The sequence below is a fragment of the Lutra lutra genome, chromosome 1, assembly GCF_902655055.1.
Source record: "Lutra lutra chromosome 1, mLutLut1.2, whole genome shotgun sequence".
NCBI lineage: Eukaryota > Metazoa > Chordata > Mammalia > Carnivora > Mustelidae > Lutra > Lutra lutra.
The window spans coordinates 156307267-156330787 of NC_062278.1; the positions used below are offsets into that span (position 1 = coordinate 156307267).

The 23521-nt window shown below is 39.1% G+C and overlaps 1 protein-coding gene across 24 annotated transcripts in view; it reads left to right on the plus strand.

Annotated features, from left to right (window-relative positions):
• The window catches only part of LRRFIP2 (LRR binding FLII interacting protein 2), a 110008-nt gene that overhangs the window by 22332 nt on the left and 64155 nt on the right, over positions 1-23521 (plus strand). For 15 of the 24 annotated variants that reach the window (XM_047740782.1, XM_047740895.1, XM_047740826.1 and 12 more), the window contains 2 exons: positions 17457-17543; positions 19188-19238. In XM_047740782.1, coding sequence (XP_047596738.1) covers positions 17457-17543; positions 19188-19238 — 138 coding nt within the window. The remainder of the gene's footprint in view (positions 1-17456; positions 17544-19187; positions 19239-23521) is intronic. The other 9 variants (XM_047740915.1, XM_047740862.1, XM_047740889.1 and 6 more) reach the window with 1 other exon arrangement.

Consider the following 23521-nt stretch of genomic DNA (forward strand, 5'->3'; position numbering starts at 1 on the left):
AAACTACTCAAAGTGTACACTTCCCAAATTAGAGGGATTTACCCAGATTTCTATAAAGATAGAAAATGTTGGCACCTTCTCGGCTTTTTTGTACTAAGTATTTGTACTAAGTATTTAGTACTAAGTACTAAGTACTCTTTTTGGATTTATGATGCTTTGTTTGCAAAAGTGGGTGTATTTTAAACATTTAACGCTTGAGTGCTTTCTGTGCGACAAATGCTTCTACGCATTTAAGCTGCATTAATTCATTTAATCTTCACAAAATTCCGAGATTGGTTTTATTATCTCCATTTTAACAAAGAAACCATTGCACAGAAAAGTTAAGCATCTTTCCTAAGGTCACACAGCCAGAAAATAGCAGAGCTTGGGTTTGATCACGTGAAGCCTAGCTCCAAGGTCTTAGCATTTAACTGCTTGCTGTGCTGTGCTGTGCTGTTTCTCAGTATTCTCCAACTCCCCCATTAATAGTTTGTTTTTTGGTAACTATTCATGACTTTGAAAGTACTTGCCCATTTTAATTCTCACAATAACCTTGTGAGTTAGGAAAGATATGTATTACTATTAGCCTTATTTACAGATGAGGAAACAGACAAAGCTGAGAAATAAAGGTCTAAAAGATATCAGAGCTGGGGTTCTAATTCAGCTACTTAAAACCGTTGTTTATTCTACTGTACCATACTGTTTCCAGAAGAGGCGGGCTTTGGAGAGTTGTAAGTGTGGCTTTGAATCCTGCCTCAACTAGTTTCTTGTTGAGTAATTTTGTTAAGTAATTCTTACGGACTCCAGTTTCCTCATTTGTAAAATGGGAATAATATTGTCTTCATGTACTATAGGGCTGTTGTGATGATTAAAGGACACAAAGCATGTAAACCTTTATCCTAGTGTTAGGTTTGCAGTGGGCTATTTTGTTGCTTAGTAATAAGTTGGAATTGAAAGTGATATTAGAAATTTAAAAAGATATTTAAGATAGGTGTTCTAAAACGTGGTTGATCACCAGACTCCCTCAGGGAACTTTTTCAATGTGCAGAGTCCCAGGCATTTCTTGTACTTGCTAAATCGGAATCTGTGGGAGTTGAGCTCAGAAACCTGTATTTAAGTGCATGTGCGCTTGTGCATGCACACTGACACACAGACACACAAGCAGTTTTTTTCCTGGGGGATCTTGATGGCCAGTTAGATTTGGGAACCATGAAACAAATGCAGGGAAGAAAAAACAACAACACAACAACAACAACAAAAACAAAACAGAAACAAAATACAGAAGAGATCTTATCCTGGATGGTCAGTTTTTTATACCTACAGGTTGTTTTCCTTCCTGTACATTATTATTTTGCTATGAAATAACTTAGTTTAATACAGTTATTAAATAACAAGTTATAGTATAATAATAAAAGTTATTATAAAAGGATTTAAAAGGAGAGTATTTTTAATTTTTATTTCTATTTTCAGAGCTCTGAATATGAATATGCCAACTCTTCATAACCTGGTCAAAAGGCTCAGCCTAACCCTCAATATGAAAGGGCCAATTTTTATTAAGATTCAAATTATTTATTTGTGTGATGTAGTAGTTTCAAAACTAAAGTTTGAAAACTTTAGAGGAAATAGGTTTAGCAGTTTTAAAATATATTTCTTGTGATTCTTTTTTTTCTTTAAAGTTTTCATAATAATTCTCAATCGTTCATTCATACATTACATGGTTGACATTTGCACATCACCCCTAGACTTTATCCCTTTCACAAAAAACATGCCTGAAGAGGAAGAAACCAAACAGAACAGAACCCCCATAGTGATTAAAGAGGACAAATAGCTTAATCCCCCCTTTTAATTGTTAAATCTCAACAGTTTAGTTTGTCTGTCTCACTTCAAATTGTTTTTTTGAGGTAGACAGGGAATGCCATAAATAAAAATAACCTCTTTTCCCTCTGCTTACTATTTGCTCAGGTTTCTTTGCTCCTCAGTTGGGCCCAAGTCAGGAAACTAGAGGGAATGTGAAGGAAAAGAAAAAGAAGTCATAGAAATATTCTGCAAACTGGATAATTTACATGCTAAAATACGGAACTGAATACATTATGGTTAAACATACATAACGTAAAACTTACCTTACCCATGTTTACAAGTGTAGGATTCTGTGGCCTTAAGTGCATTCATGTTGTTGTGCAACCATTATCACCACCCATCTACAGAAGTCTTCATTTTTGATGACCTGTGTACATTTATAAAAGATGTTTGGGTGTTTGAAGACTGCTCTGTGAAGTCAGGAATGTGGATGGATTTAGAAGCCCTGTCCTGTCTGTAATGGGCATGTTGCTGCTCTGTTGGGGGAGCATGGGCTATCACAGCTTTTGGAAGAGTTCAGAGGAGCTGTGTCAGAAGGGGTCACCAGCAAGTCCTCTCCGATGTCAGAGGACCAATCTGCATCCTTTTTTTTTCTTCTTGCTTGTTTGGCTTTGATTGTTCCACAGGTTTGGGGGAAATGCAATTAAAGAGTTGACTTTAAGTGAAACTTACCTGAAAGCACAAAGTGTATCAAATTGGGAACCTTTAGGCAGCTAGCTTTCCAAAGGAGAAAGATGAGGGTAGCATGGAAGCTGTTTATGCCGCCTTACTACAGGTAGTTTCACAAATATCATGGTGAATGTTACCAGGAAAAGAAATTAAGCCTTTTGAAGGGATAGCGAACAGTCTTTTTAAGGCATCATACAAGCCTGGAATATTAATGATTTCCTTGTTTTAGAGCTGCATATATGAATGTACATCTCTCCAAATCGAAGTTATCAGAATGTTGCTTATTTTTGGACCTTATGATCTGAAAGTCCTTGTAGCTCTAAAATTTGGTGAGTTCCCTTGAGATCCAGGACCCAAAGAAATTCATGTTCATAATGTGCTATTCTCTCAAATCTGAAGGATCAATGACAAGCATAGAAATTGATCATCTTTTATAGGAATTGGAGTTTAGCAAATGGAATGTTCAGAGACTTGTTGAGCAGAATGTTCATATAGACATAGACGTAGTAGGTGCATACACCTACTAGTAATAAAGAAGAAAGGAAGCTTTTGTGGCTTTTTGACATTGGTGGCTGCTAGGGCTTTCAGATTTCATTTAAAAATATTTATTTATTCATTGAGAAAGAGAGAGAGAGAGTGCATGAGAGGGGGAGAGGGCAGAGTGGAGGGAGAGAAGGAGAATCCTCAAGTAGACTGGTATCATGGAACTGGAGATCATGACCTGAGGCAAAATCAAGATTCACTTAACTGACTGAGCCACCCAGGCACCCCCAGATTTCATTTTTCAAAATAGCTTTATTGAGATAAATTTTATCCATTTGAAATGTACAATTCAATGGTTTTTGGTATTTTACAATATTAATTTTTTAAAAGTTGTGATTATAATATGTATAACAAAATTTGCCATTTAAACTATGTTTTCAGACTATGGTTCAGTGGCATTCATTGCATTTACAATGTTGTGCAACCATCACCACTGTCTATTTCTAAATAGTGATGAAAATCTGTTCTTTTCATCATCCCAGACAGAAACTCTATAACCATTAAGTAATAACTCCCATTCCCCCTCTTCCAGATCCTGGTGACTTTTTTTTTTTTTTTTTAAGATTTTATTTATTTATTTGACAGAGAGATCACAAGCAGGCAGAGAGGCAGGCAGAGAGAGAGGAGGAAGCAGGTTCCCTGCTGAGCAGAGAGCCCGATGTGGGGCTCGATCCCAGGACTCTGAGATCATGACCTGAGCCGAAGGCAGTGGCTTAACCCACTGAGCCACCCAGGCGCCCCAGATCCTGGTGACTTTTAATCTGCTTTATGTCTCTATGAATTTGTCTAATTCTGAATATTCTATACAAGCAGAATTACACAGTATTTTTCCTTTTGTATCTTGCTTTTTTCTCTTAGTGTAATGACTTCAAGATTCATCTGTGTTGTAGCATGCATTAGAACTTGGTTCCTTCCCCCCCACCTTAACTTCATTCCTTTTTTAAGGCTGAATAATTTTCCACTGTATGAATATATTACATTTTGTTTATCCATTTATCTGTTGATGGATACTTCGTTGGATTTCATTTTGCTGTCTGTGGAAGTAACAGCCATCCCAGGCATCTAGCAGTGAAAACCAGAAGTTTTTGCAGGCTTTGATTATGTATTAGCCGCCTGAACAGAAGGATACGAAGACAAGAATTGGGCTTAGTTTAAAAGATACTGTCCAGTGTTACTGTTTTGTGGGACGATAACCATGATAGTTTGGTAGAACTAATGATTTCATAGTTATCTCACTATTTTACTTGGTTATTTATTCATTTTTAGGGCATGGTAAATTAAGGATAAAAAACTTGGTACAGATAGCAGCTTTTGAAATGCAAAGGATTACCATAATCACAATATATATGGGTGTTAATACCATCTTTCATTTAAGAATAGAGGTTAAATTTGCAACGATGTGGATGGAACTAGAGGGTATTATGCTTAGCGAAATAAGTTAATTGGAGAAAGACAACTATCATATGATCTCCCTGATATGAGGCAGTGGAGATGTAATGTGGGGGGATTGAGGGGTAGGAAAAGAATAAATGAAACAAGATGGGATCGGGAGGAAGACAAACTATAAGAGACTCTTAATCTCACAAAACAAACTGAGGGTGGTAGAGGGGGAAGGGAGGGAGAGGGTGATGGGGTTATGGACATTGGGGAGGGTATGTGCTATGGTGAGTGCTGTGAAGTGTGTAAACCTGGAGACTCACAGACCTGTACCCCTGGGGCTAATAATACATTATATGTTTATTAACAAAAAAAAAGAATAGAGGTTAAAAGGGTGCCTGGGTTGCTCAGTTGGTTAAGCATTCAACTGTTGGTCTCAGCTAAGGTCTTAATATCAGGGTCATGAGTTTAAATCCTGCACTGGGCTCATGCTGGGTGTGGAGCCCTAAAAAAAAAAAAAAAAAAAGAAAAGAAAAAGAAAAAAAAGAAAGAAAAAAGGAATAGAGTTTTAAAAAACTGCACAAATTTTGAATGTCATTCATTCAGTAGATGATTTTTGAGCATCTGTTCTTTGCAGGTGCTGTGTCAGATGTGAGGGATAGGTGGTGGACAGTTCTATCATAGTCCTTGCCCTCATGGACTTTAATTCTTTAAATAAAGAATTAAATAAAAAATTCTTTAAATAATTACAGAATGGACTAGTTGTTCAGTTTTCAGTTCCCTTTTTTCTTCAAAATTAATGTCTACATTTAACACAGTAATTTCTGTCTTGAAAGCTACGATTGTTAGTGTACGTCACAGTGGCATTCTTAGAATTGAGGAAATATAGTAATCTATTTATTTACAACTGTGTTAAGTGCTTTGAATGGACAGTAAATGATCTTATTAAAAAGTGTGTGATGGGGGACTTGACACGTTTGGGGTCTTTGGGAAGGCAACTGAGTTCTGAAGGGTGAATGGAATTATGAGGGGAAAGAGTTGTCAGATGTGGGAAAGAGCTTTCCAGTCAGAGGGAAGAATGTGTGACAAGCTTTTGAGCCTGAACGAGTATGGAGAATTTGAGGAATAATAACAACAGCTAACATGTACTGATTACTGAGCTCATATTAGGTACCAATTACTGTCCTAAGTTCTTTATTTTATTGATTATGAATGCCAGGCATGGAGAAGTGAAGTAATTTGCCCAAGGTCACATAGCTAGAAGGGTAAGGCTGAAATTTGTGTTTAGGCTCCTCTGCTTGTAAACTGCTATGCCTCCTATGAGATCACTGTTAACACTAACATGCACAGCAAGGAGGAGAGAAACCAGAGAGGTAGGCGGGAGGCAGATCATATAAGCCAGTGGTTCTCAACCCAGGGTGATTTTGTCCCCCACAGGACATTTGGCAATGTGTGGAGATATTTTTGTCTGTCATAACAGGAGGAGGGATGTGCTACTGGCGTTTGTGAGTAGAGACCAGGGATGCTCATACATATCTTACATTGCACAGGACACCCCCCACAACAAAGAATTATCTGGCCCAAATAGTCAATAGTTGAGAAGCCTGTTACAGGTTTTTATAGACTGTATTTAGGATTTGGGTCTGTGTCCTAAGAACAATGTAAAAACATTGAAGAGTTTTATGTAGGGGTATGACATGATCAGATCTGTGCCTTAAAAGGGTGACTTTAGTGCAGATTAGAGATTATAACAGAAAGGACATTAGTGGATGTGGGGAGATGAGTTGTGAGACTTGCAGAGGCAGTGGGGGCATGGCCCAGTGGGGTGGCAGTGGGGAAGGTGAGAGATAGTTGGGATGGAGAAGTAGTCAGTACTCAGTGAGTGGCTGTGTTTGGGTAGTAGAGAGGGGAAAGTTTGGATTGTGCCTCTGGGTGGTGGTAGGGAACATTTGAATGGGCAGGAGTCTTGGAGAGGGAGGACCATGGATTTATGTTGTATGTGTTGTATTTAAGGTGGCCTATGAAGCATCTAAGTGGAGGCTGAAGAGGCAGTTTGTGGATATGGATCAAGAACTCTAAGAAGTCTGGACTGTAAATAAACATTGAGACCTGTGAGCATGTAGAAGAAGGTGATTAAAATCATTAGTGTGGATGAAATTTATCTAGCGGGGGAAGTGTAGAGTTGAAAATAGTCACTCCTCAGGCTGAGTCCTACAGCACTCCAGGATTTCAAGGTCAAGTCTTGAGTCCTTCTTAATTCTGACACTTTTTTGGTCATCCTTTTGTGCTTGGTTCAGATTGTTCTATGCAAATCGGACTTGTCTGGAAAGCTTACTCCACAGGAGGCATAATTACTCTTATTTAAGATGCTTTTGAGTGTTCTCAGTGGTGATACACAAAAATTTATAAAAAATTATGAAATGTAAATCAATTTCTTAGAGTTATGAAGAGTGACTTTTTTTTATTTCTCCCCAGTTAAAATTCAAAGTACAAATTAGACAGAGTCTTTGAAAGAGTAAATTTAAATTGTTTTTAGTCATTTAGAATTCCTTCCAGTGGCATTAGTGCATGAATTCAGCCAATTCCCATTGTGTGCAGACCTTTCTCCATTTTTTTCCCCCATTCACTCCTAGAACTAAGTTAGAGCTCTGACTCTGTGATGGCCAGCATCACTCTGAATATCCTGCTTTTCCTTGATTTGTTCCTCTAACCAGAATTAACAAGACTGAGTTTTGTGTCAGTGTGATTGAAGAACACTGGGTATAGCATTCAGTTCTTATAATCTTCACCATTCCTTGTGACTTAGAGGAATTTAGAGAAAAACATTCAAATAGCACATCAGTAACCTAAATGTGAAGACATTTTTGGCAACACCCTTTTTGTTCCCCCAAAGTATTTCTGTGGGAACTATGATTCATATTTTCCCTTTTGGTTAGATATGTCACTGCAGATCCAGAATTTCAGTTCTCCTGAGCTGTGTATTTATTAGGTTGTGTTCAAGTCTATAATCTTAAATTTCCTCTCTCATTCCAAAAGACTATTTTGCTATCAAAAGGTCTCTGACTAAAAGGAAGATTAAGTTGTTTGACATCAAAAGAAAATGGCTTAGGGGGTGTGGGTGGCTCAGTGGGTTGGGCCTCTGCCTTAGGCTCTGGTCATGGTCTCCAGGTCCTGGGATCGAGCCCCACAAATGGGCAGCCTGCTTCCCCCCGCCTCTCTGCCTGCCTCTCTGCTTCCTTGTGACCGCTTTCTGTCAAATGAATAAATAAAATCTTAAAAAAAAAAAAAAGAAAATGGCTTAAAATACCTAGATTTTTATCTAATTCATATAGGTGTTTGTACTAAAAAAAATTTATATAGTTGGCTTTTGACTACCAGAAGCTTTTTAAAAAGTAGTTAACCATAATTATAATGTAAGATCTAATTAAGAAAAATGGTACCTGAAATTTTCTACTAAAGGGAAGTTGCTAAGAAGTTGAATAATGACTTTGTTAGTCTGGAAACCATAGCAACACAATAAATATTATGTCTCTTAATTTGTGTTTCAGGGTTCTTTTGGCATGAGTGTCATGGAAAAATAAACAAAATTAAACACAGTAAACTCTGAGTCTTAGCTACCTGAATTAGTCATTTTCCTTGAATGTTTCACTTTCTAGAACTTTGTATTACACATTTCTTGAAATTAAAGCATAGTCTGTAAAGATACAGATTATTTTTTGTATTTCTTACTTACACCAGTTGCATGGGTTTTATATTATGGGTATACATGCAAGCTGGCAGGTTCTGTACTTGGCTTGATTAAGTGTGTTTCTGTCGAATTATGAAACTTAAAAATTTTTTAAAACATTTATTTATTTATTTTAGAGAGAGGGAGAGTGAGCATGCATATTGGGGGTGGGGGAAGGGAGAGGAAGAGAAATCCTCAAGCAGACTTCCCACTGGGCATAGAGCTGACACTGGGCTAGATCCCAGGACCCTGAGATCATGACCTGAGCCTAAATCAAGAGTTGGCAGCTTAACCTACTGAGCCACCCAGGAGCCCCTCAAATTATGAAATTTTAATTTGCCTCTCTTGAAAAGTGTTAAAAGATCACAGTAGGACAGAATTTTAAAGCTAGAGGTTTCCATTCTTTTAAAGGCATTTAAGTGTGTGTTTTCATGTACTTCTCATTGAAAATATTAAAGGCAGGAATGTTTTGATAATAGTTTAACTACCCAAGATTCTCCTACTCAACATTAATTGATATCAGTGTTTTGTGATAATTGCTTCAGGTTAAAAAAGATAAGGAAGGGAGAAAGACAACATTATAAACAAAGTTTAGGACCCCTTTTTTTATTCCTAGGCCTCGCTTTCCACCCCCCTTTACCCAACAGTGAACCACTATAATAAAATCATAAGATTTCCTTCCTGTCTGTGTTCTAAAAGTTCGACTGCATATCTCCATAAACAGTGTTGTTTTATGCATTTTTGTGTATTGTTTTCTAAGTGCTCAATAGGCATGTGGGTGTGAAACAAGTAGAACCATGTGAGAAGCGGCCAGAATAAGTTTAGTATGGCTGGAGAGAGGTTGGGGAATGGGAGGAGATGATGCTGGAGAGACGGTTGTAGGGCCAGTCATGAAGGGGTTTGTGTGCTGAGGAGTTTAAATCTGATTTTGGAAGCTGTGGAGGAGCTATTGAAGAGTAAAAGATTTTTCAGATTTGATTTGTAGCACAGTTGCTTTAGCCACCATATGAAGAATGACTGGTAGGAGGCAGAGAACTAGCTAGGAAGCTGCTGTGGTCATTTTGGCAAGAGGTGCTGAGAGCCTGAATTAAGGCAGTAATAGTGAGAATGGAGAGGAAAGCTTGGGCGGCAAGAATAGTAAAGAGAGAATCTTGAAGAGAGCTGTGTAGTTGAGGTTTGGTGAGTAAATGTTGGGGGAGGGTAAAAAAGAAGGAGGAGACTTACGATGATTCTTCATCTCAGTTTTTGGGTAACTGGACGGTTACCAAGGAATATAAAGAGGAAGAGGAAGTTGAAGGGAAAGATTATAAATCCAATTAGTGATACATTGAGTCTGAGGTTCCAGTGGGACCTCAAGTAGCCAGTTGGATCAGGACTGTGGGAGAGAAGTCTGAGTTGGACATAAAGATTTGCAGATAATCAGTATCAAGGCAGAGGGTGGGTGGGGGGAGGTGGAGCATGGAGTGAAAAGCGAGATCAAGCCAGACACTTTGGAGCTTTGGACCTCATGATAAATTCAGAGGAAGAGAGGTTGGAGAGTCAGGGGTAAAAGTGGACAATTAGTATTGCAGATAGCCAAGAGATGAAAATTTTAAAAAGGAATTGAGTGGTTAGGGATTTTGGAAGTCCAGAAAGGACAAGTGAGGTGTAAGAATAGAAAAATCCTATTGGGTTTGGTAGTTAGAGGTCATTAGTGACTTGCAGGAGCAATTTCAGTAAAATGATTTGGGCAGAAGCCAGAATGCAGTCATGTGGAGAAAGTGGGAAGTGAGGAAGAGGTGTAAGAAAATTTGACTATGAAGAGAAGACAAGACAGAATAGAACCAGAATGGGATTGTTTTTATTTGTTTTTGAAAGATGAGAGGGAGTTTGAACCTATATAATGAGAAGAACAAGCCAATAGAGGAGAGAGTGAAGATGGAGAACAGAAATCACATAGTTGAGGCAAGATCCATGGGGAAGATGGATTTCACATCATTGCATGGAATGTGTGTATGTGTGTATGTGTGTGTCTCAGGAGGGAGATGTTTATATACGTTTTATACTTATGTTAAGTTGCATGGCTTATAATTCTCTTGCCTTTGAATCTTAAGATGATGGATTCAAAATACCTTTTTTTAAAAAGATTTTATTTATTTGTCAGAGAGAGAGAGAGGGAGAGAGAGAGAGAGCTTGTGAGCGCACAGGCGGGCAGAGCGGCAGGCAAAGGCAGAGAGAGAAGCAGGCTCCCTGCCGAGCAAGGACCCTGATGCGGGACTTGATCCCAGGACCCTGGAATCATGACCTGAGCCGAAGGCAGCGGTTTAACCAACTGAGCCACCTAGGCACCCCTCTTTTTTTCTTTTTTTGCAACCTAGTATGGGACTTGAACTTACAATCCTGAGCTGAGATTGAGTTGGATGCTTAACTGACTGGCCACCTTGGCACCCATGTTTGTTTGTTCGTTTGTTTTAATTTATTTGAAAGAGAGAGAGCACAAGCTGGGGGGATGGGGCAGAGGGAGAGGGAGAAGTAGAGTCCCCACTGAGTGGGGCGCCCAATGCAGGGCTCGATCCCAGGACCCTGGAATGATGACCTTAGCCAAAGGCAGACAGTCAACGGACTGAGCCACCCAGGCACCCCAGCAGGATTGGTTTCAGTTGAGTTTCTTATTTGGAATGCCACTGGGAGCCACAGAGAGTTTGTTTTAGCTTGTTCTCCTAGGTTTATTTTACCAAAAGAGTAGCAGAATCCAAATTTGTGTAAGGATGCTTTTGGGCATTGGACACCACAAAATACATTATGGCTAATTGTATTTTATTTGGGGATGTTTTACTTGTTCCTTGGCGTTTCAGGCAGAGTAATTCAACAGTATGTAGTATGGAATAGCAAGGGTAGGAGGAGAGTGGGAATGGAGAAAGTGAAGTTAGAATTAGGAAATGAAGTATTCTAGCTGGAAGTGGTAAGAACCTGAGAGGGGGTGTCTCTTGAAATGGAAATCAAAGGTGGTTGGAAATGGAAAATTAATAGATATTGTAAAGGAAGATTTGGTTAGGAAATATGAGTCCCTGAGACCTTGGATCTTGAACAAGTATGACAAGAGTTCCATTTCTGGAGATCGGAAGATAGGGAAGAAGAGGTCTCTGCAATCTATGTTTGATTTTTTTTTTTTTTAAAGATTTTATTTATTTACTTGACAGAGATCACAAGTAGGCAGAGAGGCAGGCAGAGAGAGAGGGGGAAGCAGGCTCCCTGCTGAGCAGAGAGCCCCAAAGGAAGGCTCAATCCCAAGACCCTGGGGTCATGACCTGAGCTGAAGGCAGAGGCTTTAACCCACTGAGCCACCCAGGTGCCCCTATGTTTGATGTTTTAAAGAACTGCTAAACTGTTGAGAATAGTGGCTGTACCATTTTACCTTCCCAGTGGATAGGGTTCTGATTTCTCCACATCTTTGCCAACACTAGTTATTTTCTGTTTAAATTTTTTAAAAAAATTTCAGCCATCCTAATAGGGTGTGAAGTATCTCACTGTGGTTTTGATTTGCCTTTCCCTAATGGCTATTGATGTTGAGTATCTTTTTATGTGCTTATTGGCCACTTGTACATCGTCTTTACAGATGTCTATTCAAATCCTTTGTCCATTTTAAAATGGAGTGATTTATATTTTTTTATTGCATCTCATCCTTTTCTCTTTTCTGTCTCCCCAAGTATGTATGTATGTATGTATGTATGTATGTATTTATTTATTTTCAAGACCTGATCCATTACCCACCTGTATTGGAGTCATCAGCAGGGCTTTTTTTTTTTTTTTTTTTAAGATTTTATTTCGTTATTGAATAGAGAGAAGGAGATCACAAGTATAGGAAGAGCAGCAGGCAGAGAGAGAGGGGGAAGCACGTTTCCTGATGAGCAGAGAGCCTGATGCAGGGCTTGATCCCAGGACCCTGAGATCATGACCTGAGCAGAAGGCAGAGGCTTAACCCACTGAGCCGCCCAGACGCCCCCTCCCCCCAAGTTTTTATTTAAATTACAGCTTCCTTGATGTGGCTTCTTCTCTCCCTCTAGTTGTGCAGTTTGTTCTGTCAGTTCTCTGGTCCATTTTATGGGTATTCAGAATGATTTGATAGTTACCCAGTTGTGTTGTAGGGATAGGCAAGCATAGGGTCCATATACTGCCATCTTAGCTTACAAATCCACTTTGTTTTCTTAAATTCCAGAAGAGCATAACACAAAATCCTGATATAAAGGAAAAGCCCTTAATGTACAAGTACTCAAACCATAGTATGTGGTTAGTTCTCAGCTTTCCTAGAAGTTCTTCCTAGAGAATTTAAAAATTTTTTTTATTTGAGAGAGCGATAGAGAGTGCAAGCGTGAGGAGGGGAGGTGCAGAGGGAGAGAAAGAGGAAATCTAAAGCAGGCTCCAAGCTCAGTGTGAAGCTGGTTTCGGGGCTCAATCTCATGACCCTGAGATGGTGACCTTAGCCAAAAATCTAGAGTTGTATGCATAACCACCTGAGCCACCCAGCCCTCCCTTTGAAGTTCTTTTTCTTTTCTTTTCTATTTTTTATTTTAATATTTATTTATTTGAGAGTGAGAGGGAGAGAGAGAGTATGTGTGCACAGGTGAACATGCAAGTGGAGGGAGGGATAGAGGGACAGAATCTTCAGGCAGACTACACTCTGAGTGGGGAGCCTGATGTGGGGGCTTAATCCCAGGACCCTGAGATCATGACCTGAGCTGAAACTAAGAATCCAATGCCCAACCAACTGGCCACCAAGGTGCCCTTAGAAGTTGTTTTTTATTGATCATTGTACGATTGCTAATTATTAGTTATAAAGCAAACAGCCTACAAATTTAGTTTTCTGAATTAATACAACCTAAAGCAGTTTGTTCCAGGGGTGATCAAGTCCCATGATTTTTGCTATTATTTTATTTTTCCATTTGCCCCAAGGATTTCATGGAAATGGATTTAATTCTATTCAAATATATCTTTACTTTTTGTGTTATCATTTTCACTGTTCTAAGAATGCATTTCTATACTTATATGATTGCGTATTTCCTTTAATCAGTCTTAATATGCCTAATATTTGAAAGCATAATGATGAGAAAAAATTTTTAGAAATGAGTCCATTGACCTACTTGATTTCACAGGTAACTTCTGAAACTGAATTTCCAGTTCCTAAATTTTCCTATTAACTTTATTTCAAAAGTTTGAGTTATATCAGCTTAAAGACTCTACAAGTACCTAAATGAATTAGGCTCCTGAATAATTCTGATTTCATGCCTTATACCAGCTTTAACTTTTTTTGTATGGGAAAATACATAGCATAATTTACCATTTTAGGGGTGCCTGAGTGGCTCAGTGGGTAAAGCCTCTGCCATCGGCTCAGGTCATGGTCTCAGGGTCTTGGGATTGAGTCCCACATCAGGCTCTCTCCTCGGCAGGGAGCCTGCTTCCCCCCTCCTCCTCTCCCCACTGCCTGCTTCTCTGCCTGCTTGTGATCTCTGTCTGTCAAATAAATAAATAAAATCTTAAAAACATAATTTACCATTTAAATCATCTTTAAGCATACAATTCAGTGGCATTGCGTATATTTACATTGTTGTGCCGCCGGCACTATTCTCCATCTTCAGAACTTTATCATCATCCTATCTGAAACTGTGTACCCATTAGATGAAAATTCCCCATTTCTCCTTCCCTCCAGCCCCTTGGAAGCACTGTTCAACCTCCTGTGCCCATGCCATTTGATTATTCTAGGTGCCTCAAATACGTAGAATCATATAATATTTGTGCTTTCATATTTGACTTGTTTCGCATAACATAACGTCTTCAAGATTCATCCATGTTTTAACATGTGTCAGAATTTCCTTCCCTCCTGGAACTATATTCCACTGTATAGATATAACACAGTTTATCTATTCATCCATTGATGGACATTGGGTTGTTTGTACTTTTTGGCCATTATGGATAAGGCTGCTTTGAACATTGGCATACACATACCTGTTTGAGTCTCTACTTTCAGTTCTTTTGTGTATGTACCCAGAAATGGACTTATCAGATAAAATGGTGATTCTATGTTTAACTTTTTTTTTTTTTTGCCAACTTTGTTTTAAACTTAATTTTTTGCGATCCTTTATTCTTATGTACCATTTATTTTTTATCTGTGAGTGTGTGTAAAATGAATATGTAGAAATCACGCAGTTGTGTCTGAGGAAAATGCTAGTATTACTACCTAGAAGTATACTTTGTGTATCTATTATTTATTTTAAAATGCATTGATGGGGCGCCTGGGTGGCTCAGTGGGTTAAGCCTCTGCCTTCGGCTCAGGTCATGTTCCCAGGGTCCTGGGATCGAGCCCCGCATCAGGCTCTCTGCTCAGCAGGAAGCCTGCTTCCCCTCCTCTCTCTCTCTCTCTGCCTGCCTCTCTGCCTACTTGTGATCTCTCTCTCTGTCGAATAAATAAATAAAATATTAAAAAAATGTTTTAAAAAATAAAAAAAAAATAAAATGCATTGATAGGGGTGCCTAGGTGGTTCAGGCATTAAACGTCTGCCTTTGGCTCAGGTCATGATCCCAGGTCTCTGGGATCGAGCCCCACATTGGGCTCCCTGCTGGGTAGGGAAGCCTGCTTCTCCCTCTCCCACTCTCCCTGCTTGTGTTCCCTCTCTCGGTGTGTCTCTCTCTGTCAAAGAAATGAAAAGCTTTTAAAAAATGCATTGGTACAAGTATAGAGTACATGTTTTGTCTGCTGGATTGGAATCACTTTTTGCTTTTCGCTCTCCTACTCTTAGTACTGCTTCAGATATCTGGCAACATGTGGAAAAAATACTAAGATTAAGTACTTTTAAATCCTGTTTACCTTTTTAAAGCTTGTTTAGTGGCCTTCTTCAGTACCATCTCCAAGGAAGGCATATCTGAGTTTGGATAAAGTTGGCTAAGGAACAAAGGGAAGGGCATTTTTGTGGCTCCGAAGCCCATGTTCTTTCTATTACACAGCAGCCAGGTTCCCTTTCCTTTTGTTGTGAAAGAAATCTTATCAGAGAGTAGATTTCAATTATCATCATTTAGGTTAGGTGAGAGAAAACTGGTGAGCTGTTTTAGCATAGAATGTACAGAATTGGTCATCTATCTTGGAAGGATGAAATGGGCATTCTCAGTACATTTCTAAAGAAGGCTACAAGTACAAAGCTAGTAACATGGAAATGACAGCCCTACACATTGCTATGGCTTTGCTGAAATTAAAAAAAAAGTTCAAAAATTTTCCCCAGAAAAATGATACTTTGTAATTTAAAAATGTGTTTGCTATCTGCTGAACTTAGCCTTGAAGTATTTTTCTATAAAATGGGAACTCTAGTAAGAAAGCATTGTCTACCTGTAGTCAGAGGGGTAAAGATGGTAGAAACAGCTTTTTAAAAGATAAAAGCCAGGGAAAAATTCATGTGAGAAGATTCATTGCTCTGGTCATGTTATTGTTTAGAGTTTGAGGTTGGCAGATAGGTGTTTAGGGCTTTTGTTATGAAAAGGCCAGCTAGGCAGACGGGGAAAGTGCCAAAATTGGGGTGGTTGAATAAGTGTTAACCCTTAAGCTGCCTCCTCTTCTTAGAAACCTGCTAGGACCTTGCCAGGGAAGTCAAATTGCTCTCTCCCGCATGCTCCTTCCCTTAGTGTTGTGGGTCCGTATCTCTCAACTAGATTGAGGACTTCTCTGGGGCAGAGATGTCATCTTACTCTGTATTTTCAGCACCGAACATAATTGGTTCTGCGCAGTAGACCCTTTCAAACACTGACTGAGTCTCTTAACCTGAGACTTGGGCATAAATAGAACACCATGGGAGAAGCCCCTATTGTAGTTCTTGGGGGAGATCTGAATCAGAGTTAGGATGTGGCCGAGAACAGAGGAAACCACTGTCAGAAATCACTGAGATTTTTAAATTTCATGTGGTACATCAGGCTGTTTCCTTGTTTCATTTCCTCGATGCTTTAGTCCATGGCTTGAAATTCGTTTGTTTATTTAGCAGACATTGATTGAGACTTGGACGTTGTGGAGGTGACAGAAGAGTGTAATTTTGTTTTGTATTTTTAATATTTTTTTGAGAGAGAGTGAGCACTCTAGTGGGCACAGGGAGGGTCAGAGCGAGAGGGAAAGAGAGAATCTTAAGCAGACTCTGCTGAGTGTGGACCCTGATGCCGGGCTCCATCTCATGACCCTGGGATCATTACCTGAGTTGAAGAGAGGCTGAACGGAGCACAGTGAAGTCCCGGATGGAGGTAGGTGGTCTGCAGCTGTTTATGTGGACCGAGTCCTGGGAAATCAGGGGGAGATCTGACTGGGGGAACCTTATTTCTGTTTGAGCTTTTCTTCTCTCTTCTCTTTGTGCTAGTCTGTGGAATTTTGCTTTAACTGCAAGTAATGGGAGCCAGTGGAGGGTTTTACACTACTTAATGGTAAAAATCAGAAACATGTTTTGAAAGGCAGAATGGCAATCCTGTAACATGTAGAAAGGAATTTATAGGGCAGCTTCTGGAGGCAGGTAGATGGATTTGAAGGCAGTTTAAGTAGTGTTCAATCAAGCAAGAGATGAAGAGCGCCTATTGTATAATTTCACTGATATGAAATTTCCAGAATGGGCAAATTTGTAGAGACAGAAAGTAGGATTAGTGGTTTCCAGGAGGTGGGAGGAAGGGGAATGAGAAGTGCCTATTAATGGGCATGGGCTTTCTTTTTGGGGTGAAGAACATATCCTGGAATTAGGTGGTAGTGGTAGTTGTGTAACCTTGTGACCATAGTGCTGAAAACCACCAAACTGTTTAGTTGTAAGTGGTGAATTTGGTAATATGTGATTTGCATACCAGTTTAGAAGGAGAAAGATATGAAGAGTTCCTGGAACAGAAACAGCATAATGGCCATGGGGGTGAGAGAAACCCAGCAGTAGAGAATTGGCAGTACTCTGAGACTGGATATTGGCAATTTCCAAAATGAAATAGAGGCTGGTTCTGAAGTTTCTAATTTGTATGATTGAATTGATAGAGAAAGAAATTTTGGAAGAAGCGAGTTTGCAGAGACATAATGAGTTGTGTGAAATGTTTTGCATGTGGAATCAAGGGAAGCAGTTAAAAATAAAGGCCCAGATTTCAGGAGAGACTCTGGGCTAGAACAAAGAAAGGAGTATACAAGAGCTGACTGAGGCAGTTGCACAGCTGAGCAAGAGGGTATCTTGTCCTCCCACCTGCTATGGACAGTTATGTCCCATCTGCTCCTTACCCTCGCAGCTGGTGTGCAGGTTGTTGTTCGTAAATAAAGCTGAATCTTTACATTACATTTCAGGCAGAGGCGAGACTGGCCGCAAAACGGGCTGCCCGGGCAGAAGCGAGAGATATACGCATGAGAGAACTGGAGCGACAACAAAAAGAGGTAATCAGGGGTGTGGGGGTGGGGTATGATCCTAATTTTGTGTTAGTCTCAAATAAATAGTTGGCTAGTTTCCTTCTGAAATAAATCTGGTTCCTCTTGAAAAACTGGGAATAGTGTAACCTAATGTGTATTTTTTAATAAGCCATTCTATGTCAGCAAATTAAGTGCAATAGTGCAAACACATAAACAGCTCTTACTATACATGGTAGCAAGTTGTTATGGTGTGATAAGTGCTTTACTTGTATTAGCTAAAGTCAGCTTAGAGATGATGAATTTATTTACTATAGTCCTAACTGTCTTAGAGTTTAGGTTAATTGTATTATGATATCTACATAGTAAAACACTGTGAAGTCATTTAGCCTTATAGTTTTTAAGTATATTTAATAATGGAAGAAGACATTCATGCAAGAAAATTTTAAAAAAACCCTCAACAGTTTTAAGACTGGTAGGACTCCCATTGTATGTTACAAAAACTAGTATCATATATAGGGGTCAAAACTACTTAGAAAGAAATGATTACTGTCAATGTTTTGGTTTGTCAGTGGTGGAATTAATTAGTTTTGTTTGTTTGTTTCTTTCTTTCTTTCTTTTTTTAAAGATTTTTATTTATTTATTTGACAGATAGAGATCACAGGTAGGCAGCGAGACAGGCAGAGAGAGAGGAGGAAGCAAGTTCCCTGCTGAGCAGAGAGCCCGATGTGGGGCTCGATCCCAGGACCCTGGGATCATGACCTGAGCCGAAGGCAGAGGCTTTAACCCACTGAGCCACCCAGGCGCCCCAGTTTTGTTTCTTTCTTAATGCTTTTCTGTAGTTCATAAATTTCAGTACACTTTTATCGTCAGAAAGAAGAGTAAAAAATAAAACAGGTGTATAGAAATTGGGCTGCTTTAAAATGAAACAAATAGGGCGCCTGGGCGGCTCAGTGGGTTAAGCCGCTGCCTTTGGCTCGGGTCGTGATCTCAGGGTCCTGGGATCGAGTCCCGCGTCGGGCTCTCTGCTCAGCGGGGAGCCTGCTTCCCCCCCCCCCCTCTCTCTGCCTGCCTCTCTGTCTACTTGTGATCTCTCTCTGTCAAATAAATAAAATCTTTAAAAAAAAAATAAAACGAAACAAATAATCTTTTTTAATTCTTTCCTTCTGACCTCAACCTGACTCCGAAAATTCACATAAAAAAAATATTTCTGATGCCATATTGGCATGAAGGGGGGAGAGCCTGCAGGATATTATTAATAGTATTAAACACTATTTTCATGTTGGTGGTGGACTTCTGCTAATGGGTTAAAGAGAAGTGTATATAGATTTTATTCACAGCTCAAAAACTAAACAAAATACAGTTTATACCTATGTTGCTGTTTTTGTTTTTGACATCATATATGGTTTCAAATACTGAATGCAGTTCTTACACTCCTGAAATTATAGGGAGATTGTTGCTAAGTAAAAGTTCCATTTCCTCTAAACTGCAGAGAGCCATATATTTCTTCATTGTGGAAAATATTTAGCTTAGTAATTTTCTGTCTCTTGAATGTGCAACTTACATTAAGCTAAAGATCACTGGTCTTCAGGGCAAATTTATAGGATTAATCTAAGACTTTTCAGACATGCAGTATGTTGGAAACTTCAGCTGATGAAACTTTTGCATTTGTAGCACTCTCATTATTCCTTTGATCGGAAATGGGGACAGATTCAGAAGTGGCTGGTAGGCCAGGATTGCCTGCCCTGCATGTTGTGATCAGTTGCTGCAATAATGCAATCTTGAAGTAAAACATTGACTAATAGTTTGCCAAGTAGGAGTGTTTGGCATGTTTGAACCTAAAGGTCAGAGAGTGTCTCTTCTGTCTGTAGTGGACCAAATGTGTACTTGGAGTCCATCCATTTTCTGCTGTAGTCTACAGCCCCACTCTTTCTTCATGAATGCTCTTGACCAAGAAAGATTGAGTAAATGGATGTGTTTTCTTTCTCTGAGTTTGTTCTTGTCTCCCTCAAATTTGTCCTCCTCTCCTTTCCCTCTCTCCTTCACTCCCTCCTCCCCTCTTCCCTCTCCCCTCTTCCTTTCTCTCTTTAAAAAAAAAAAAAAAAAGGTAGAAATGTCCTCATTGAAAGATGACCCAAGTCATTCTTTAATTTCGTATGAAAATTACTCTTATGTTTTTTCACTTCTCTCAGTTCCTTTTTGAATCTTCTACCACCACTACCAGATTTTTAGCTACAAGAGCAAATCGTGAACCAGTAAAATACTAGTTATTGGGAATCCTTCCTAAATTTGAACTTTTTTTCTACGTTGATCATTTCCCTAGTTGTCTCCTATTACAGAGGTTCTTCATCCATGTGAACAGGCTTGGGAGGTGGAGCAGGAAGCCTTAAAATCTCATGCAGACTTTTGAATATATGTATATTTTTAAGTGAACACCAGATTCTCAAGGGAGTCTGTGATCCCTTAAAGGGCTAGCAACCACTAATGGTTGTTAAACAAATTTTTATAACCAAATTCTTTCTACAGCAGCATTTTGAAGGACAACCAGAATTAAAATATTTATGACTATAAAAAATATTTATGACTGTATTGACCTACAGATTTAAAACTTTATCATACTTTTCATTGTGATATTTTAGAAAGGAGAGAAAGACAATGTTTGGTTACTTACAATTAAGTGATTCCTCATGAATGTGTTTGTTACTTTAGAGTAGAATCTGTCCTTTCTTGTTACTAAAGCTAGCCTAATTGGTTTTATTTCAAGTGTCTTCTGCATGAAACTGGTTTATCTTACTGTTGATTCATTAAGAACATTTTTTATGAATAAAAGAAATCACTTTTGCTTGTAAAGTTTCCATGGAAATATTAGTTTAATTTTTAAAAAATTATGTATCATAGTTCTAAAATTAAATTGCCTGAGATTTTATTATCTTAGGACACACCAAAACACTAAGAAGAAAAGCCTATATTGCAAGTCTCATGTTTGATTCTTCTATTCCAAGGCCATGAAGATAAAAACATAGTTTTTATCTCTGTGAAATGTATGCAGTTCAGGAAGTGAATGCACTAGATTTTCATGAAGGGGGAACATTTTCGGTTTGGAGGCTTAGAATGCAGATGGTACTAACTCAAGTCCTGAGTGATAACTCAGACTCACAGAGAATATGGACGGGGTTTAGTTTCAGATGGCAATAATTATCACTTAACCCCTTCTGACACTTGGTTTTTACTCTTTTCAAACTAATTTTTCCTTTCACTTCTCAGCTTATCTGTCTCTCTGGCTGCATTCTATGAGCCTATAGTAGAAGTTGGCATGTTATAATCACAATATAAGATATAAAGAACAGTAAATATATAATAAAATAACTCATATACAAATAATGGGATTGTCAGTTATTAGAAGGAAAAATATACCCATGTTAAAAATTTCTCCTAATTTTCACACTTTCTGGGTGTAGAGGTGGGATGTTGGCGGGTGTGAAGAGGAAAAGCCATGGCATGAGACTCAGGAATGAAGTAACAATGAGGGTCTCTATGCCAGCACCGTGCCAGGGCTGTTTACATATGTCTCCGTTTTATAAGATAGGGACCACCATCTCTGTTTTACAGATAAGGTGATAAAGGTGGGTGGAGTCAACAACTTGCTCAGTCATTGGCAGAGCCAGAATTCAAAGGTCAGAGAGCACACCATACCTGCTAGTGGGTTGGAAGGTGAGAGGACCAAGACGAAAGGGCCCAAGTCTTTGTAGGCCTCCAGATAGTCCCAGTGAGGCCAGTGTTTCTGTTTTTAAACTGAACGTCTCCATCAGCAGCGTGTTGGTGACCTGGAGGAGAATGTGCGATTTCTGAGGTTTCCGAATTTGAAACTGAAGGAATGGTTCCAGCCTTGACTTAAATCTTACTTGTTGACAGAGAACAGGGCCAGGTGCCTTCAGGGGGCTGTGGTCTTCTTTCTTTCAATAAAATCGCTTCATCTCCACATGAAGTGAATTTTTTTTTTTTTAAAGATTTTTTATTTATTTATTTGACAGAGAGAGATCACAAGTAGATGGAGAGGCAGGCAGAGAGAGAGAGAGAGAGAGAGGGAAGCAGGATCTCCGCCGAGCAGAGAACCCGATGCGGGACTCGATCCCAGGACCCTGAGATCATGACCTGAGCCGAAGGCAGCGGCTTAACCCACTGAGCCACCCAGGCGCCCCGCACATGAAGTGAATTTTTAAAAGCAGATTACGTTTCATTGCCATAAATTTAAAAGTATCAAAACAATTTTCCAGAAAACCTTGAACAAATATACATCCATTTTAAAAAAAAATGATTTTATTTATTTATTTGACAGACAAAGAGAACACAAGCAGGAGAAGTGGGAGAAGGAGAAGCAGGCTCCCCACTGAGCTAGGAGCCTGATGTGGGGCATGATCCCAGGACCCTGGGATCATGCATGACCTGTTCCAAAGGCAGATGCTTAACCGACTGAGCCACCCAGGCGCCCCTATACATCCATTTTTTAAGGCATTGTCCTTTTTTTTTTTTTTTTTTCCTGCTTTGGATCCTATGTACTACTGCTGACTTTCAGGACAATGAAAATGGATTGTTTCCCAGACTGTGGAAAAGAAGGATAGTCAGCCTTGTAGTTGGTACCTGGAAACACGGTTGCCGAATTTTTTTCTTTCTCTTGGCCCCTGGTGCCGTTAATTGAGGAGAAGCCAATTGGCAATTTAAAATACTATTCTAGGATACCTGGGAAATGAAGTTGCTTGTTCTTCCAGAGAAGGAGGAATCTTTGAGTAAAACCTAGACTAGCTGGCCATTGTCTTCATATTCTTGTTATGTCACAGTGTAGATTTATCCGGGGTAGGATAGTCTCTTTATGGTTTGGTGGCCTAGGGAGTCAGAGGATTTGAATGCTGGTCCCAGCTTTATGTCTTTGTGGATTCCTACTTAATCTTTTTGTGTTGCAATTTTCTTTACTTTAAAATGAAGGGATCAGACTGTATAATCTCTAGGGACCTTTCTAGCTCTTAAAAATAGTTCTAGGGTCTTTTTCTTTCTCTTTCTCTCATGTTTGTCACTGTGCAGAAGTAGTCAAGGTAGGGGCTGTAATTCACAAGTACCTAAATGCCTGCCTTTTTATATAAGAGTGGTGCAACATGGCAGCCTCTTAGTTAAATATGTGCTTTGCGGTTTTTTGGTATAATGAAAATTTGCTTTGAGCTCGCCTTACTGTTTGTATAGTAGCCATCAGCCATATGTGGGTAATTACGTTTAGATTTAAATAGATTAAAATTCAAAATTTAAGTCCTCATTTGCACTTCTAGCATTTCAGGAGGTCAGTAGTCACACGTGGGGCCATTGGTTACCGTATTAGCACAAACAGAACATTTTCACTTTGTCACAGAAAGTTCTGGTGGACAGTGCTGGTTTAAGGTGTAGTTTATAACTGGAATAAACTGTATTCTTGCAGTTCACGTTAAGTGGCCTCTATGGAGTCTTCTAAGGTCTTTTTTGGCCAGTTTTTCCAAATGGGGCGAAAAAATAAGTTATTTAAGGTATTTTTATTAAGAATTATTTTTATAAGTAACATAATTGAAGATAAATATGAATTCATCTGTCTTTGCTGCATCTTTAATGGACTTTGGTTTTTAGAGGGCGAATTTTAAAAAGTGCCCTTGCGTGGTAGGTGGAATGAAAAAAAAAGGGTAAAGGAAAGATTGAACATTAAACAATGTATGTTGCCCTAGTACCCCAAATAAGACTGTGAAGAGGCATGTAGAATTAGGCTGTTTGAATAGCACAGGGCTCTACAAAGCTAATTAGCCTAGAACTGGTTATAACTCAGTAAACTGTACGTATGTGCTCGGCTGGTTTTATGCACATGCTCCCAAAACTTTTGTGATATATAACCTGATGGGGAAAAGGAAGAAATTTGCTTGCCTTCTTGTAGATTACCTGTGTTTGTTATATAACAAAATTGTAAATCACTGATGAGCTCCTAAAGTTCAGAACACTCT